This window comes from Ictidomys tridecemlineatus, chromosome 15, assembly GCF_052094955.1.
Source record: "Ictidomys tridecemlineatus isolate mIctTri1 chromosome 15, mIctTri1.hap1, whole genome shotgun sequence".
NCBI lineage: Eukaryota > Metazoa > Chordata > Mammalia > Rodentia > Sciuridae > Ictidomys > Ictidomys tridecemlineatus.
In genome coordinates, this window is record NC_135491.1 from 14,673,368 (window position 1) to 14,690,359 (window position 16,992).

A 16,992-nucleotide genomic window follows, 5' to 3' on the forward strand; every position below is an offset into this window, starting at 1 on the left:
GGGGTGGGGGGAGCCAGGGAGGGGGCGGGGCGCGTGGGCCACCGCAGGACTGTGGCTCATATTTACTACAGCAAACCTCAGGACCAGCTCCGAGCCGCAGGGAACAGGACCGACCCAGGCGCTCCAGGTCCCTTTGGCTGTGGACGGTGAACTGCAGGGACACGGAGAGAGCAGGAGCCCGAGTGTGGGCAGGAGGTGAATAGAGACAGGACCAGGGTCAGGGCTGGCAGGTGGCGGAACTGGAGAGATTCTGGGTACATTTGAAAAGCAAAGTCCACAGAATTTACAGCTAATTGGACCCGGGGCTCGAGAAAAAGAGGACTTGGGAATACAGGACTGTCACACGCATTTAATATCATTCTTATTTACAAATGAAGAAACAGAGGTTCAGAGAGGGTGGCTCACTTGCCCCCAGTCACACAGGAAGTGCTCCTGTTGTGGGGACAGACGAGGCAGGGCACCGGAGACAGCAGGACACAGTTTTATTTGGCTGCAGCCAGGTTCAGGGGGCACAGCTTCTGCTGTCATCCATCAACCCCCTGAACCCCGAGTTCAGGAGTTTTATAGTTTTATACCCAGCAAGTGAGGGGAGGGGCTCCGAAGTTCCCAGTCTGCAGAAGTTCACATAAAGCAGCTTTTCCTCTCACTGTTCTGGGCAAGTTAACCCTTCAAGGACAGCACCTGAGAAGGGGGAGCTGCTTCTCCCCTCTCCTTCCTCCCCTGCCAGCGGTCACCATGGAGCCCAGTGGTAACTTCTCTCCTCTTAGGAATGTAGACATCTCTGTGAAGCCCAGCCCGAGGCCAGAGGCCTTGTCTGCACATTTCTACAAAGTACTCTACTGGATACGTCTGTGAAAACTAGTGACAGGGTGTCCAGCCCCTGGAGGGCTGGTGTCTTCCGGCCAGTGGCCAAGTAAACAGGGCGACAGGAGAACAGGGCGTTGATCTCCACTGGACTCTTGCAGACTCTTCTGCTGACAGCCCTAGTCAGCCCTGGTGGGGTGTCTGGAGAGGCCCAGGTGGGACTTCTCAGTGGAGAAAGGGGGTGACACTTCACAGCTGAGACCTGAACCCAACTGCCCTCTGGCTTCAGTGCCAGGCCTTGCCCTCTGTGGACGCCACGGCCCAGGCACGTCCCCAGCCTCACCCAGCCCGGGACGGGACTTGCCTGGCCCACAGGGGACACCGGCTCAGCCTCGAGCCGTGACCTCGCAGCCTTGTCCCTCCGTGGTGTCCCCCCGTTCCTCGTTGGTCACCTGGGTTGGATGACGGTTCCCTGCTGCCTGTGGGCTGCCAGTGGGCAGGACTGGGGCTGGCTCATTGCTGTCCCCAGTGTCCCCTGGCCAGAGCCGGACGCGTGGCGACCTTCATTCATGTCATGAGTCTGTGTGCAGCTGCCCGGGAGCAGCCCTGGCTCTGCCCGGGCCCAGGGTGACAGTCCAGCGGGACAGCGGTCTCCAGAGAGCGGGCAGGCTCGGTGGAGGGGATGGGCTCGAGTTCCTGTCCCTGGTCACCCTCACAGACCCCTGTCCCAGAGCCACAGCTGGGAGCCTTTTATTCCCGAGGCCGGTGCCCGGTGCTACCCAGGAGGGGGTCTGTGCCAGGCGAGACCCGGGCCAGCTCCACTGTCACGCGGGTCCCCCTGCTGCCAGGCTCCCACTGTCCAGCCCCGTCAGGACACACAGGGCCTCTGGGGGGTAGGGGAGCCGGGACCCGCCTGACTCCCCACCCAGTCACAGCAACGGCCAGTCGTGACCGTCCACGGCGGCAAGTGCCCGATGACAGTGGCCGCCATGCCTAGTGGTACATCCTCCGGCCGACCAGGGGTCTCACCACCCAGACGTCATCCACGATCTTCCCATCCTGCCAAGGACAGAATCAGGGAAGGCTCTGAGGGCTGGAAGCCTGGACCGAGGGCCAGCGGCCCGTGCTCAGCGCCTGTCCCTGCCCCTGGTGGGCTGGGTGGCCCTGGAACAATTGCTGCACCTCTCTGAGTTGATGTTTTCCTCATTTGAAAAGTAGAGTTGAGGGCGGGGGAAGTGGCCCAGTGGGAGAGCGCTTGGGAGCGTGTGCGAAGCCCCGGGCTCCATCCCCCGTCCAGGGAAAGAGAAGGACAGTGGTGGAAGAACCTCTGTCATGGACCATGTGGGGATTAAATGAGATGTTTGTACCGGGGCAAAGGGGAGCCCAGATGCGACAAGTAGTGGGGACGTGGAGGCGGCTGTTATTAAGAACACAGTCTCAACTCCAGGCACCGTGGCGCACACCTGTGATCCCAATGACTGTGAAGGCTAAGGCAGGAGGATCACAAGTTGGAGGCCAGCCTCAGCAATTTAGTGAGACCCCAAACAACTCACCAAGATCCAGTCTCAAAATAAAATTAAAAAGGACGTAGCTCAGTGGTAAGGCACCTGGGTTCCATCTCCAGGACCAAAAATAATTTTTTAAAAGAGCACCAATCCTGGAGTCCAGGCACCCTGTCTATCCCAGCACACCCCGACTGTGTGGCCTGAGGCGTGTGAGTCTGAGCGCAGCTCCCGGCTGTACTTGGTGAGGGGAGCAACAGGACAGGGCAGCCAGAGGCAGAGGCAGGATTTGAACCCAGGATTTCCAGCTCTAGTGTTTATCTTATTTACTTACTTATTTATTTTTGGTCCTGGGGATTGAGCTCAGGGGCCCTCGACCACTGACCCCATCCCCGCCCTGTTTGGCATTTTATTTAGAGACAGGGCCTCACTGAGCTGCTTAGGGCCTCACTTTTGCCGAGGCCGACTTTGAACTCGGGATCCTCCTGCCTCAGCCTCCCCAGCTCTGAGACGTATTCATTCCTGAGTTCCAGGGCCTAACGACTCGTCCCTCACTGACCTGGTCGTCAGACACCTGCTGGATGTGGACGTGGGTCCCGTTGAGGATGTGCAGCCGGGTGTACCCATACTCCTTCACGCGCAGGGCGCTCCAGGGCCCCGGGGAGAGGCTGAAGGGAGTCAGCCGCTCCTCACAGCCCTGCGGGGGAGAGCGGGTCAGAGGCGGAGCTGGGGCAGGTTCGGGACCCAAAGGAACAGAAAGGACCCGTCAGGCCAGGCCCTGCTGCCCCCCAGAGAGACAAAGCCAGTTGACAGCCGCGTTCCAGGTTCCAGGGGCGCGTGGGCCTGGCCAGCCTCCCTCCTGCTGTGTCCCAACGGCAGCCTCCCAGGTGCCCCGGGCCCTTCAGTTGGATACCTCCCGGGGTGACCCCCGCAGAGCTGGGGAGACGCACGTGGAAGGGCAGAAGCCATTTGAAGAATAGAAGAAATCGGTGGGTCTCCCCAGGACACAGGGGACCCTCTGAGAGAGCTTGCTAAGACCCCAGGCCCGAGGCGCGGGAAGAGTCCGTGCAGGAGAGGAGCAGCCTCCACAGGCGGAGAGGAGGGAGACTCAAAATGATCACCATTGTGTACCCCGTTTGGTGACAAGTGATTGAAGCCAGAGCCAGGAGCCACTCAGACCAGGCCACGTGCCCAGCTGGGAAACAGGAGGCTCAGAGAAGTCCAAGAGGCTCGCTGCTTCCTGGAAGGACCCAGGGTTGCTGTTGTGACCCAAAAATGCATGACCTCGCAGGCACCGAGGCCCACGCCTGTCATCCCAGTGGCTCGGGAGGCTGAGGCAGGAGGATCTCGAGTTCAAAGCCAGCCTCTGCAACAGTGAGGCGCTAAGCAACTCAGTGAGACCCCGTCTCTAAATAAAATGCAAAGTAGGGCTGGGGATGGGCTCAGTGGTGGAGGGCCCCCAAGTTCAATCCCTGCTACTTTCTCCCTACCCCCCCCATGCAGAACTTTGATGTAATCACGGGCAAACGTGGGACACACCCGAGTTGAAGGATATGCTACAAAGCAATGTCACAGAATCTTCAAAATTGTCAATGTCAAAAGATGGAGAGAGAGTGGAGAAATGTCCCGGATTAAAGGAAGCTAAAGAGAAAACCACCTAAACACAACCCAGGTCCGGGCTGGGGGAGGAATATTTGGCCTTGATTGGCTCATCTAGGTGGGTGACAGTGTGTTACCCATGTTAACGACTTGACTTTGCTCATCACACTGAGTAACGAGAGAGAATGTCCTCTGTTAAAGGAAACACAGGAGGGTAAACGGAATTCATGTCTGCAGCTTTCTTTTTTTTTTTTTTAAGTTGGAGATGAACATAAAATCTTTGCTTATTTATTTTTACGGGGTGCTGGGGATGGAACCCAGGGCCTCACCCCTGCCAGGCACGCGCTCTACCCCTGAGCCCCAGCCCAGCCCTGCAGTGTACTCTTGAATGGATCTAAAAATAGGACTTAAGAGGAGAGGGGGTAAGATTAACGCAAATGAGGCTAAAGGTTCAAATTTGGGGAATCTCGGCGAAGGGCACATGGAACATCCTATGCCATATTTGCAACTTCTCAGCTCATACGTCTGAGATCACGTCACAATTGGAAATGAAAGGACCCAGTTCAGCGACACGTGTCTGTGACCTCAGCGACCTGGGAGGCTGAGGCAGGAGGATGGCAAGTTCAAGGCCAGCCTCGGCAACTTGGCAAGACCGTGTGTCGGAACATAATAAATGGAGCTCAGAGGTACAGGCTGCTGGGTTCCGTCCCCAGCGCTCTGTCCATCCATCAATCAAATGAGACAAAAAAGCAATCCCTGCTGAGGAAGGTCAGAATAGTGACCACTGTGGGCCGAGGCTGGGAGGAGGACGAGAAGCCAGCAGACCCTGGTAACCAGCTATTTCCTCTTCCAGGTGGTGGCTCCAAGGTGTGTCTGAGGTCAGGGTTCCAGGCTTTGAGTTGTAAAAGCTCCCTAGGTAATGCTGATGTGCACCAAGACTGAGAACCCCGGGTCTGAGCGTGATCCAGGTCCTCTTTGCAAAGTGGGGATCCGAGAACACGTCTCAGTCTCGACATTCCTCATTTCTATATGCAGGGACAGCTTCAAATGCCACCCAAGAGACAAGAGGACTGAGAACAGCAGGGGGGGCATGGCGGCCAAGGCTCACCTCCTGCCCTCTGCACCGTTTGAATTTTGATCCCCCGTGAGTCTGACTTTGATCTTAATCGCTTGTAAGAATCGACTTTAAAAATAAGCCCTCTTGCGCGGCACGGCGGTGCACGCCTGTAATCCCAGCGATTTAGGAGGCTGAGGTAGGAGGATGGCAAGTTCGAGGCCAGCCTCAGCAATTTAGTGAGATTCTGTTTTAAAATTAAAAAAAAAAAAAAAGGCTGCGGAATGTGGCTCAGAGGAAGAGCCTTCCTGGGTCCAATCCCCAGTACCAGGAAAAGAAAAGAAAAGAAAAGAAATATATATATATATATATACATATATCCAAAGGGGAGAGAGCAAGGCCCGGTCCCGGGGCTCACCGCGGATCCTGTGATGATGTGCACAGGGCCTCGGGGGTTGGTGTAGGGAAACTTGAGGCTGCCATTGAACACCTGGAGAAGGGACAGGAGGGCGGGCGTGTCCAGGGCTGTGACCACACTGACCGCAGCCCGAGGGTCCTGGGCGTCTGTCTGTCCAGGAGCCTCACCTGGTAGTTGTAAATTGGCCACAGTCGCTCATAGGAGTGTTCGTGAGCCCAGATCTGCAGGTCCACTCCTGACGCGGGAAGATGGGGTCAGGGCCCTGAGTGGGGCGGGCGGGGCGGGCGGGGCCAGGGGTGGCAAGGCTCACTCACCGTATCTGTAGAAGAGGTCCTCCAGCCCGTACAGCCTGCCGTGGAGGCCTTTGCGCACCTGGCGGGATGCGCAGGCGGTGAGGGGGACCCAGGCTGCGGTGCCGCCTGGCTGCCCGCCCCGCCCCGCTCTGTCCCCCGAGGGTCCCCACCTTGCTCTCATGCCACCTGCAGTCGTCCAGGTCGGCGTTGGAGCAGTACATGGGCCGGTGGCCCATGGTGATGATCCATGGCCTCGCCGCCCGGTTCCTGTTGGCTTTCTAGAGACAAGGGCCCGGGTGAGGCCGAGGAAGAGAGGAGACCGGGCACAGCGGGGCCTCCACCCACCTACCTGGAGGTCGCTCTCCAGCCAGCGGAACTGCCTCTGGACCAGGTGGCGGCCGTAATGCAGGAAGAAATACACCTCGGTGGAGAAGGAGATGATGTGGGCGGGGCCCAGGTCCCAGCTAGGGGTCAAAGGGCAGGGGTCAGAGCTGGGGGTCTCCTCTGCACCTCAGGTCCTTCAGGGGAACGAGGCCAACCCGCCAGCTCTCCCCAGATTACCTGTACCACAGGCCTTCATTGTCCCCCGGCATACTAAATCGGGCTTTGTAGTTAGAGAAGTTGCTGGAAGAAAGCAAGTCAGAGGGTGAGGGTGAGGGTCTGGGAGCTGCAGCCCCAAGCCCACCTCTGCACTGTCAGACCCAGAGCCCAGCTCCCAGCCCACCCCTCATCTCCTATTTTTTGGCCACTACAAGTGGGACACAGCAGCATGAGGGACTAAGGTGAGACACTAAGAAGAACGAAGCGTTTTCACTGACACAGCCCTGGCCACCCCTACGGCCCTCGATCCTCACTAGCGTTCTTCGTGATTCCCCGGGCACGTCATGTACGGCAAGCTGGCGGCCACGGGTTCAATGAGCCGCATGAACCTGTCCCCGACGCGTGCGTTGTCCTGATCCATGTTGTAGGCGAAGTCTCCTGGGGACCCAAGTGGCAGGGAGAGAGTCAGGACCAAGGGGGCTCTGCTTTGGCCAGAACCGAGAGCCGACCTGGTGGTTCAGGGTGGCTGCGGGGAGCTGCGACACCCCTGGCCCCGAGTCATCCCTGTTCCCAGATCCCTAGCCCAACCCACCGCACACGCTCTGGTCCCCGAGCCCCCCCAGGACGATGCTGTCTGATCACGCCAGCCCCCATCTGTGTCTGCCACTTGTCCCCTCCCAGATCAACAATGACATCAGTACACATAGAGTTTGGGGATGACTGTGTACCAAGCCCGGCTCCAAATGCCTCGCACACCCCGTCACTCCGACCTCCAAACATCCCCAGAAGGGGGTGTCGTACTGTCCCCGTGACAAATGGGGAAACTGAGGCTCCGGGCCACACGGCTGGGGAGTGAGACCCAGGAGTCCAATCAGGGGACCCGACTGCAGAGCTGGTGCTGTGAACCACGCAGGGCCCACACCATCTTCCTGACCCCCGAGGGACGGTGACTTGGGGGCAGCACCTTGGCTTGTTGTGGATTCCTAGGCCCTTTTTAAATATTTTATTTAGAGACAGGGTCTGGCTGAGCTGCTTAGGGCCTCGCTAACTTGCTGAGGCTGCTTTGAACTGGAGATCCTCCTGCCTCAGCCTCCTGAGTCGGTGGGGTGACCTGCGGGCCACCAGGCCCGACCTATTTTCATTATTATACAGGGAAAATCTCTCACCCTACAGGGCCCAGCTGGGACTGTGCCCTGGGCAGGCTGGTGACCCTCGGACACCACCTCCTGGCCAGCCTCCTCCCTGTCCCTCTCCCGGGCGCCCCTGCGTCCCCAGCGCCCGGGCCGATGCCTCACCCACATGGAGAACGGCGTCGAACAGGCCCTGCTGGGTGTCTCTGCGCAGCCGGGGGAAGGCCTTGGGGTTGTCGGCCCCCAGGTCCCCAAACACAGCCAGGCGGGGGCTCCAGTGGACCCCGTTCTTCAGGGCTCGGAAGCGGAACCGCCGGCTCCAGCCCTGGGCGCTGCCACAGCGGTAAACTGCGGGGACGAGCAAGGCCACGGTCAGCGCATCGCCCCAGGCCCGGCGACAGGGGAGGCCCCTGCCCTCCTCGGCTCCGTCCCTGTGCCCGGCGAGGGGGGCGCGTGGGCACGGTGACCAGCCGCCCGGCCACGGCCCGTGGGCATCATCGGTGCGCTCTGTCCCCACCCGGGGCCTCCAGCCCTGGGGACCCCAGCCCTGGGGACGCTCACCGTACTGCACCCCCGGCAGCAGCCCGCGCAGCGTCACCCGGTGCATGTAGAGCGTCCTCCGCAGGATGCCGCCGTCCACGAAGGGCCGCGCGCTGCCCCGCGCCCGCAGCGGGAGGGGCCCCGACGGCTGCAGCCCGAACTGCACTTCGGAGGGCGCGGGGACCCACGTGGTCCAGGTCACCGTCATGGAGCCCGGCTCACCTGCGGGAGGGCACGGGTCAGGGGCCTGGGCGGTGGCACCAGGGGCGCGGGCAGAGCCGTCGGCTCAGGACCCGGGAGCTGCCCAGGTACAACACCAGGTCGCCGCGCCGCCCCAGCCCCGGTTCCCCTGGGTGTAAAGGGAGTGACGATACCAGGTCCCCTGCCAGGTCGTTACGAAGCTTAGATGAAAATATAGATGTACAGGGGGCTGGGGACGTGGCTCAGTGGTGGCGCACTGGTTCGCTCCTCTGCACCACACAGAAATAAATAAAGATATTGCATCCACCTATGACTAAAAAATAAATACTAAAAATAAGCTTAATATATATAATAGAGCACTTATATATTTAATATATCTAATAGAGCCCTTGTCTAGCATGTGTGAGGCCCTGGGTTCCATGCTCGGCACCGCATATAAATAAATATGATAAAGGTCCATTGACATCTAAAAATATATGTTTTAAAATAAATTAGCCCTCCTTGTCCACGATTTCCACATCCTTTTTGACCCTCAACTAACTGTGGGTTCAAAATGTTCGTGGGGGGGAGGGGATAATGAGTCAGTAGTAAACACACAGAGTGTCTTCCCTTGGCCTGGTTCCCCGAACAACTCAGTGAGCAATCATTTGTGTTGTGTTAGGTATTGTACGTGATCTAGGGAGGAGTTAAAGTGCACGGGTAGAGGCACAGAGGTTATGTGCAAAGACTGTGCCACTGGGTGACTTGGGCATGAGCATCAGCAAGCTTTGGTGTTCGTGGAAGGTTCTAGAACCAATCACTGGTGGCTACTGAGACTGGAAGCCAAGCACTTGAAACAATGCCTGATACAGTCAGGGTTAAATGAATATCGTTATCAATATTCTCCACTGTGCACGGCTCTGTGCTAACTAAACATTGCACTCACGTGATGCCATCCGAGAGATGCCAACGCAGATGTCTGGAGGCCAGGGAGGTGATATAAACGGGGACAAGGGCCAGCTGTAAGGCCACAGGCATCGATAGGAGCATGCTCAAACTGTGGAACCCGTCCTCTCCAAGAGGGACAGCGGTGGCTCAGCTCTGGAGAGCTGCCAGGCAGGAACTGGCAGGGCGCCACCAAACCTATGGACTTCTAGAGTAAATCTTTACACAGAGATTTCTTTTATCTCCCGGGAGCATACAATATAGATAGATATGCAAATTCGGGTTTTTAAGTGGTAGCTTCCAATTCTTAAATGTCAGCAACCAAGTCAAGGCGTCAAAATACCAGATGGTCTGGCATAATGTTGCGGACTGGGCTCTTCCTCCAGCACACAAAAGTGTGCGTGCACAGGGTCAGCGGTGCAGCACTCGTTGTCATTGTAAACTTCCAGAAACAACCTAAATGCCAGTGGATGGGAGGGAGCCTCAACACCACCCACGCAGTGAGGCAAACATGAATGAGGAACTGGCGCTGCGATGCCTGTCTGTAATCCCAGAGGCTGGGGAGGCTGAGGCAGGAGGATCGTAAGTTCGAGTCCAGCCTCAGCAACTTGGTGAGACCCTGTCTCAAAAGATAAATAGGGCTGGGGATGTGGCTCAGTGGTAGAGTGCTTGCTCAGCATGTGCTAGGCCCTGGATTCAACCTTTAATACAACACACAAAGAAGAAGAAGCTCTATGCACTGTCATGGCATGATTTCCAGGACATACAATTAAATTTTAAAACAAAAAATGGCCTAAGAGTATGATCTGGGCTGGGGCTGGGGCTCAGTGGTAGAGCACTCGCCTAGCACATGCAAGGCCCTGGGCTCGATCCTCAGCACCACATATAAATAAATGAAGGGAATAAAGGTATTGTGTGTCTAACTACAACTAAAAAAATAAATACTATGAGTAAATAAATAAATAAGCCCACGCAGCATGTGGAAGGAACCCAATATGAAATATAAACACTAACACATGGCCCTTGTGACATCAAAAAATGACTAGTACAACACACTCAAGGGAGTAGGGGAGGAGAATAACGGGGCCGGGGGACGGGTGTCCTTGCTGAGGCTGCTTCATATGCACTAAGATGGAACAGGCACGTGGCTGGGAGGGAGAGTCAGGCTCCTCGGTGCTGGAGAAAGAGATTGCAGGTAAGGAAAGGGGTTGGTTCAGTTAAACCCCGGTATTAGGTGGAAATCAGAGGTATCAGCAGGAGCTCGTGGTGTCGATATTGACACAGAGAAATACAGACGTCTAGGTGTGCGGTGTGCATGTTTGTCCGCAGGGACCGCCTTGCTCTGCTTATTGAGTTGGGACTCGCTGGAGAATAGGTCATTCCCAGGAAGGGGCAGGAAATCATTTATGGTGTCAGAAACTGAGGAACTGCTCAAAACGGGGGTAGGGGCGTGTTAGAAAGAAAGAACACAGAAGCCCATCAGGAGCAATCTCAAAGGACCAAATCCAGGACACTGTGAGCCGAAGAATAATTAACAATAGCGCTGGAATTCACTTATGGAATAAAATAAAGATCCATGAGCCAGGCGCAGTGGTGCACGTCTAAAATCCCAGCAGCTTGGGAGGCTGAGGCAGGAGGATCTCGAATTCAAAACCAGCCTCAGCAACTTAGCAAGGCCCTGGGCAACTCAGAAAAACCTTGTCTCTAAATAAAATATAAAATAGGGCTGTGGATGTGACTCGGTGGCTAAGTGCCCCTGAGTTTAATCCTCGGAACGAAACGAAACAAAACAAAAACACAAAAAGAAAAAGGAAAAGGAAAATAAGAAATACCCATGATATTCCATGATAGGAATAAATAATTGAATAAACGGAGGAGGGAGGCACCACTCCTCCTTCTACTGACAGTTCAATTAGGTGGAAAGAGAGAATGAGAAAATTATCACAGTTAGGCAAGCCCACACTAATAATTATTGCAGACAAAATCCACTGATTGATACTAAAATTAGTGGGTGAACCCTGGGGGAGAATAGGATTTCTGAGTCTGGAGCTGCTCCCTCAAGCCATTTATTAACTGTGGAGAGGAGAATAATGACTTTACGGTGGAGAAAGCCAGCAGGCATCGGTCTCCTTAACCAAGCCGTCAAGGTCAACAGCAGCAGCGGTGGCAGCCCAGAGCCACGCCCACCGCAGGGACCCTCTGCTATCAATCAGAGAAAGGGCCGCTAGAGCTCAGGAGCGTCGCCTGGAATCCACCACCTCCTCCACCACCAGGAGACACCAGACAAACTCAGAATGAGGGGCGTCTTGCAAAATACCTGATCCTACTCAAAAACACCCAGGTCACAAACACAGAGGAGCCGGAAACTGACAGATTGGACGGGGCTCAGGAGGCGGAGCCACAAAATGTAGCAGGAGATGAGGGACTGGATCCTGCAACCGCACAGACCTCGGGGAGTTGGTGAACCCAGAACCAGGCCCGCAGCGGGTCGAGGGCCCTGTACGCCTTGGTTTCCTGTTTTGTTGTCTTGGTTTTTTTTTTTTTTTAATTTAAATTATTTTGAGCTTGCTATGTTGCCCAGGTGGCCTCCGACTCCTGGGCTGGAGCAATCCTCCTGCCTCAGCCTCCCAGGTAGCTGGGACTAAGTAGGCACCCAGCTGTGCCTGGCTCCATTTTTCTGGAGCAAGTATAGGTTGAGTTTAGGTCCTGTTATAAAGCTGTTACGGGTGTTATGTAGTCCCTGTTGTCACTCTTATTTTATAAAGAAGTAAATTGAGGCTCATGAAACTGAAGAGTCTGACTCCAGATCATATAATCTGGAACTGGAATGCAGGAAGAGCCTGCATTGGTTTTTGTCCAAAAAAAAAAAAAAAAAAAAAGGTTTTTGTCATTGTACCATGACGACACAAGGTGCTCACAGACAGGGAATGAGTGGGGGTGGGGAATGGGAATTCTCTGTAATATTTTTGGAAACCACTGTTCAATCTAAAATTATGATAGTCATCATTAAAGAAATGAAGGTGCTTATTATCCCGATTTGATGATTATACATTACATACATGTATCAAATTTTCACAGTGTGCCCCTTAAAGATATCCAGATCTTATGTCTCAATGAAAAAAAAAATCTACAGACCATTCTGAGGTTCAGGTTCAAACATCCTAAATAAAATATTTATATATGACATCCAAAATAAATTAATTAAAAGATTAACCTGAGCCAGGCGCAGTGGTGCATGCTGGGAATCCCAGCGGCTCAGGAGGCTGAGACAGGAGGATCGCAAGTTCAAAGGCAGCCTCAGCAATGGCAAGGTGGTTAGCAATTCAGGGAGACCTTGTCTCTAAATTTAAAAAAAAATACAAAATAGGGCTGGGGGTGTCTGAGTTCAATCTCTGGCACCAAAAAAATAAAAAAGTGTCAAGGAGCCGGGTGCAGTGGTGTCGCTACTGGGGAAACTGAGGCAGGAGGGTCGATTGAGCCCAGGAGTTCAAGGCCAGCCTGGGCAACATAGTGAGAGTCTGTCTCAGTCAGGAAAAAGCAAGGGTTGGGGGAGTCAAGGACTTAAAAACAAGAAAAGACTGAGGAACCATCACGGAACCATCGTGGGGAGGAATAGAGGCCGGGAGGGGCTGGGGTTGTGGATTAGAGTAAAGGCAGAGGTGGAGCCCAAAAGTTCACTAAGGACATGGCGCCCAGGGGCGTGCCCGAGCCTTGACAGTGCTGGGGTGATGGAAGAGAGTCCCCCATGGGGAAGATGGATGCAGGGCAGAGAAGAAGTCCAGACACCCCTTGAAACTCTTTTTGAAAGTCTACAATTACTTCAAAATAAAATCCTTTCTCAATTTTTATTCAAAATAAGGAAAAACTTGGGGCTGGGGCTGTAGCTCAGTGGTAAAGCGCTTGCCTCCCATGTGCGGGGCACTGGGTTCGCTCCTCAGTGCCACATAAAAATAAATAAAGGTACTGTGTGTCCATCGAAGACTAAATACATTTTTAAAAACTTACGTTGTGTTTTGGTGCAGTGTCCAAGAAAAACTAGCCACAATTATCTGAAACTCCTACTGAACTCTTCCTCCCTGTCTCAGCCACAGGCCTGGTGAGACCGGATCTCCTTCACCTACATCACCTGCACCAAGGCGCCACCAAAAACTGGGAGAGGAGCAGATTGAGGGAGAATCTGGTTGTCACCTGTGCAGACAGACTTTTAAAAGGTGTAAATCTAGTTGGGAACAGTGGCACGTCTGGGATCCCTGCTACTGGGGGGCTGCGGCAGGAGGACTGCAAATTTGAAGCCAGCCTAGGCAAGTTAGTAAGGTCCTTTCTCAAAATAATAATAATAATAATAAAGGATTGGGATGTCACTCAGCGGTAGAGCACCTCTGGGTTCAATTCCTAATACCACAAAAAGAAAAGAAAAGAAAAAAGAAAGAAAAAGACAGAATAAAAGATTTAAGTCAATTCCACTGTCCTCGTCCTTATTATATTTCTTTTTGGGCAAAATAGAATTTTCTGGATTTTTTTTTTCATTAAGAATGGCACTTAGCCAGGTGCGGTGGTGCATGCCCGTATCCCCCCTGGCTCATGCCTATAATCCCAGCAGCTCAGAAGGCTGAGGCAGGAAGGTTGCAATTCAAAGTCAGCCTCAACAGTTTAACGAGGCTCTGAGCAACTCAGAAAAACACTGTCTCTGAATAAAATATGAAATAGGGCTGGGATGTGGCTCAGTGGCTAAGTGCCCCTGAGTTCAATCCCCAGTACCAAAAAAAAAAAAAAAGTCATTTATACTAATATAGAAGGTGTTTGTTCTTATTCATTTTAAATGACTTAATAAATATTTTTAAATGTCTCAGCTTTTGGGGGGAACCAAAGGGGCGCATGTGCTAGGCAAGTGCTCTACCACGGAGCCAAGCCCCGGCTGCAGTTCCCATTTCTAGTTTGGTGAATGCTGATAGACATAGCTCATGTAAACTAAAGCTCTCCCAGGTTCTCAACCATCTTCAGCATTGTCCTGAGACAAAAACGTGTGCCAATCACTGCTGCATGCCAGGCTCACTTCTGCCACTCCACAGGGACTCACCACAAAGTCATTCTCCTATTACTCCATTGTCCAGATGAGGAGTCCCGAGTCCAGAGAGGTTAAGTCACTTGCCCAAGACTACACAGCAGGTAAGTAGCAAAACTGAGATTCAAAACCAGCTGGTATGGATGCAGAAGGTCCAGATTACAAGATTTCACACATTTCCTTTTTAAAATTAATTAATTATTTTTGGTACCAGGATTTGATGCGCAGGGACTGAGCCCCAGGCTGGCCTGGAACTTGAGATCCTCCTGTCTCAGCCTCTGAGTCTCTGGGATTATAGACATGTGCCCCTGTGACTGCTCCACTCAGGATAAGGAGGAGTTGGTGAGGAAGCACATGCCTGTAATCCCAGCCACTCAGGAGGCTGAGGCAGGAGAGACCCTGTCTCAAAAAAAAAAAAAAAAAAAAAAAGGCTGGAGATGTGGCTCAGTGGTAGAGGCCTTAGGTTCAATCCCAGTCCTTTTTGGGGGGGGGGGTGGGGGGGATTAGAAGTTTCCTCCACAATGGATCTTAGGGCCCACTGTACACTAACACACCAGGTCCGGAAGATACAACAGCGACACGGTGAGCACGGGCAGCAGCAGCCGGCTTTGGAGAGCAGGAGAGCACCCAGGATGGGGTGGACACCGTCGTCATTTCCCACACAGCCAGAGGCGGCCGCTGGTAGACCCATTTCACAGAGATAGACAACTGAGGCCCGGGAGGAAACAGCCAGCAGCCTGAGGGTCCACCGCACTCAGCGCAGATTTCCTGCTCCCCAGCCAAGGAAGCACCTCGCTGGAGACTCATCGCCAGGACCCCTGGACACTTACCTGGGTAGGACAGATGGACTTGCTCTGGGGCAGCGCTGGGGTATCCTGGGGCCCGCTGGACTCCCAAGGAGAGGAGGAGGAGCCAGCAGCAGGCGCAGCAGCCACGGCGGGGGCTCATGGTAGGGGGACGCTGGGGACCGGGCGGGCAGGCAGGGACCGCGGGAGGGAGCAGGGTGGAGAGAAGGGGCCCCCCGCAGGGCAGTGGCGCCGGCCGTCCTCCTCTGGGCGGAGGGAGGGTGGCAGGGGGTGCTCGAGGCGCTGGTGATCCAGATGCTGGAGGGAGAGGAGACCCGTCAGCGGGAGCCGAGCGCGAGGCTCTGAGCCTGGCGACGCGCTGGGCACCGAGCACTGGGGCACCCGGGACGCCTCCCGCATTCCTAGGAGGAGGTGGCCGCGGCGAGCACCGTCCTATCACCGAGAGGACACTGAGCAACCGGGTGACTCAGTGGCAGGGCCAGGACGTGATGGAGCCGGGAGGATTTGAACCCTGGACCGCCCAGCGCCGGGGCCGCGCTCGGCCCTAGTTGACAGCTGGAGGGGGCTGGGGACAGGGTGGCGCCCAGCGCGGGGGCTGCCCCTGGCTCCCATCCCCAGCTGCGAGCAACGCAGCCTCCTCGGCCTTATTGCCCAGATTCCTAGTGTCCCACCCGTCCCCAGGGACCCCGCCGCTGGCCCCGTCCTCCGCCTTCCATTTCGGTCTCAGGGACCCTCTCCCGCGCTCCATCACCGGGTCGCTCACGAAGCCAGCCTCTCCCCGCGCCCCCGGCACCCCACCCTGCCTCGGTGCCGCTGTCCTCCCGCCTCCGTCCTCCCCCAGCTGTCGCCCGGCCCTCTCCGTCCTCCCTCTCGGTCCCCAGGGCTCTCTCCGGTTCCCCGGGGACAATCTGGGGCTGATCGGGGCTGAAACCATCCCCTCCCCGAAGGCGGGCGGCTGGGACCGGGACGCCCTCGGGGACCCCGGCTCACCCTCGCGGGCGCCGCTGCACGCACGCTGGTCTCGGCCACCAGTGTCGCCGCACTATTTATGAGCTTGCAGAGCTTGCAGGCGCCCGGCTGGGTTCCCGCCGCCCACAGTTGTCCCAGCCCCGGAAGGACTGGTTGCCTCGGGGTGACGGGCTCCCCAGACAGCTGGGGCCCCGGGTCCCACAGGTCGGGCCGGTCCCAGGCGCCCCACGCCCGCCCGCCCCCCAGGGTGGGGCACAGGAAAGAAGACCCAGAAAGGCACAGCACGCAGTCGCCACTACTCCCAGCCGGACACCGGGTTAGCTCCGGGACAGGTAAGGCTGCGCTCGTCCCCCCACGCACCCCATCGCCCAGCTGCGGAGCCCCAGGTACATACACCCGCCCCCGCCCGGCGATGCCCGGTCCCCAGGTCCCCAGGTGGGTGGGCACCGGGGAATCCCCGGCCGCTCCAGCCCAGCCAGGCGACATCTTTCTCGAAATTCCTTGGGGCTTCTTCCCTTTCTGAACTTAGTGCTCCTAACTTACTCCTCCTCAGACCCCCTTGGAATGTCAGTGCCGCCTCTGAGCTGTGCGCACTAGGCGAGTTACTCAACTTCTCTGAACTTCTGTTTTCTCACCTGTAACAAGGAGGTGATAATAGTTCATAACCCCTGGGCTGCTGTGCGAACTAAACAAGTTGATGCTGGAAATCCGGCCTGGCTCAGTAAGGACTGGATACAAACCAGATATAGGTTCGGTTTTTGCCGTGTCCGCAAACCTTTGTGAGCTATTTGAATGTTGGGGCTGTTTGTCACCAAAATATGCAGAAAAGATCCACCCCCCACTTTTCTTGGGGTGCTGGGGATTGAACCCAGGGCCTTGGGCATGTGAGGCAAGCACTCTACCAACTGAGCCATCTCCCCAGCCCCTCTGTACCCTTTCTTGTCTGCAGCTATAATGACCTCACTCCCCTCTTTGTAGGTTCAGAGTGTGGGTTTCTGTGGCTGACCAGCACCCAGAATCCTAGACAGGCAACTTGAGACTTGAACTGCAGAGGAATCTTCTGCAGGTTTGGGCCCCCACCCTCTGCACCCACCTGACACGGTGCCCCTCGCACCTTAAAATATAAAGAAAAGCATCTCAGACTCCAGAA

At 55.5% G+C, this 16,992-nt stretch overlaps 1 protein-coding gene across 1 annotated transcript; it reads right to left on the bottom strand.

The window, feature by feature from the left end:
* Window positions 1-635: 635 nt before the first annotated feature.
* Window positions 636-15,243, bottom strand: Acp7 (acid phosphatase 7, tartrate resistant (putative)). The gene is made up of 12 exons (XM_078033267.1): window positions 14,898-15,243; window positions 7,902-8,102; window positions 7,506-7,688; window positions 6,525-6,648; window positions 6,232-6,294; window positions 6,020-6,134; window positions 5,841-5,948; window positions 5,692-5,749; window positions 5,545-5,612; window positions 5,378-5,449; window positions 2,866-3,003; window positions 636-1,863 (listed from the first exon to the last, which is right to left on the bottom strand). The coding sequence occupies exons 1-12, from the start codon at window positions 15,013-15,015 to the stop codon at window positions 1,798-1,800; spliced, it is 1,314 nt and encodes a 437-aa protein (XP_077889393.1). The 5' UTR covers window positions 15,016-15,243; the 3' UTR covers window positions 636-1,797.
* Window positions 15,244-16,992: the final 1,749 nt, after the last annotated feature.

What these genes read in the sequence shown, in the direction of transcription:
- Acp7 (XM_078033267.1), bottom strand. Translation starts at nt 15,015, where the DNA reads ATGAGCCCCCGCCGTGGCTGCTGCGCCTGCTGCTGGCTCCTCCTCCTC. An exon ending in GGGAATCACGAAGAACGCTA is followed by an intron (nt 6,295 to 6,524) that starts GTGAGGATCGAG and finishes GCTTTCTTCCAG; the next exon opens with CAACTTCTCTAACTACAAAG. An exon ending in GGACCTCTTCTACAGATACG is followed by an intron (nt 5,613 to 5,691) that starts GTGAGTGAGCCT and finishes TTCCCGCGTCAG; the next exon opens with GAGTGGACCTGCAGATCTGG.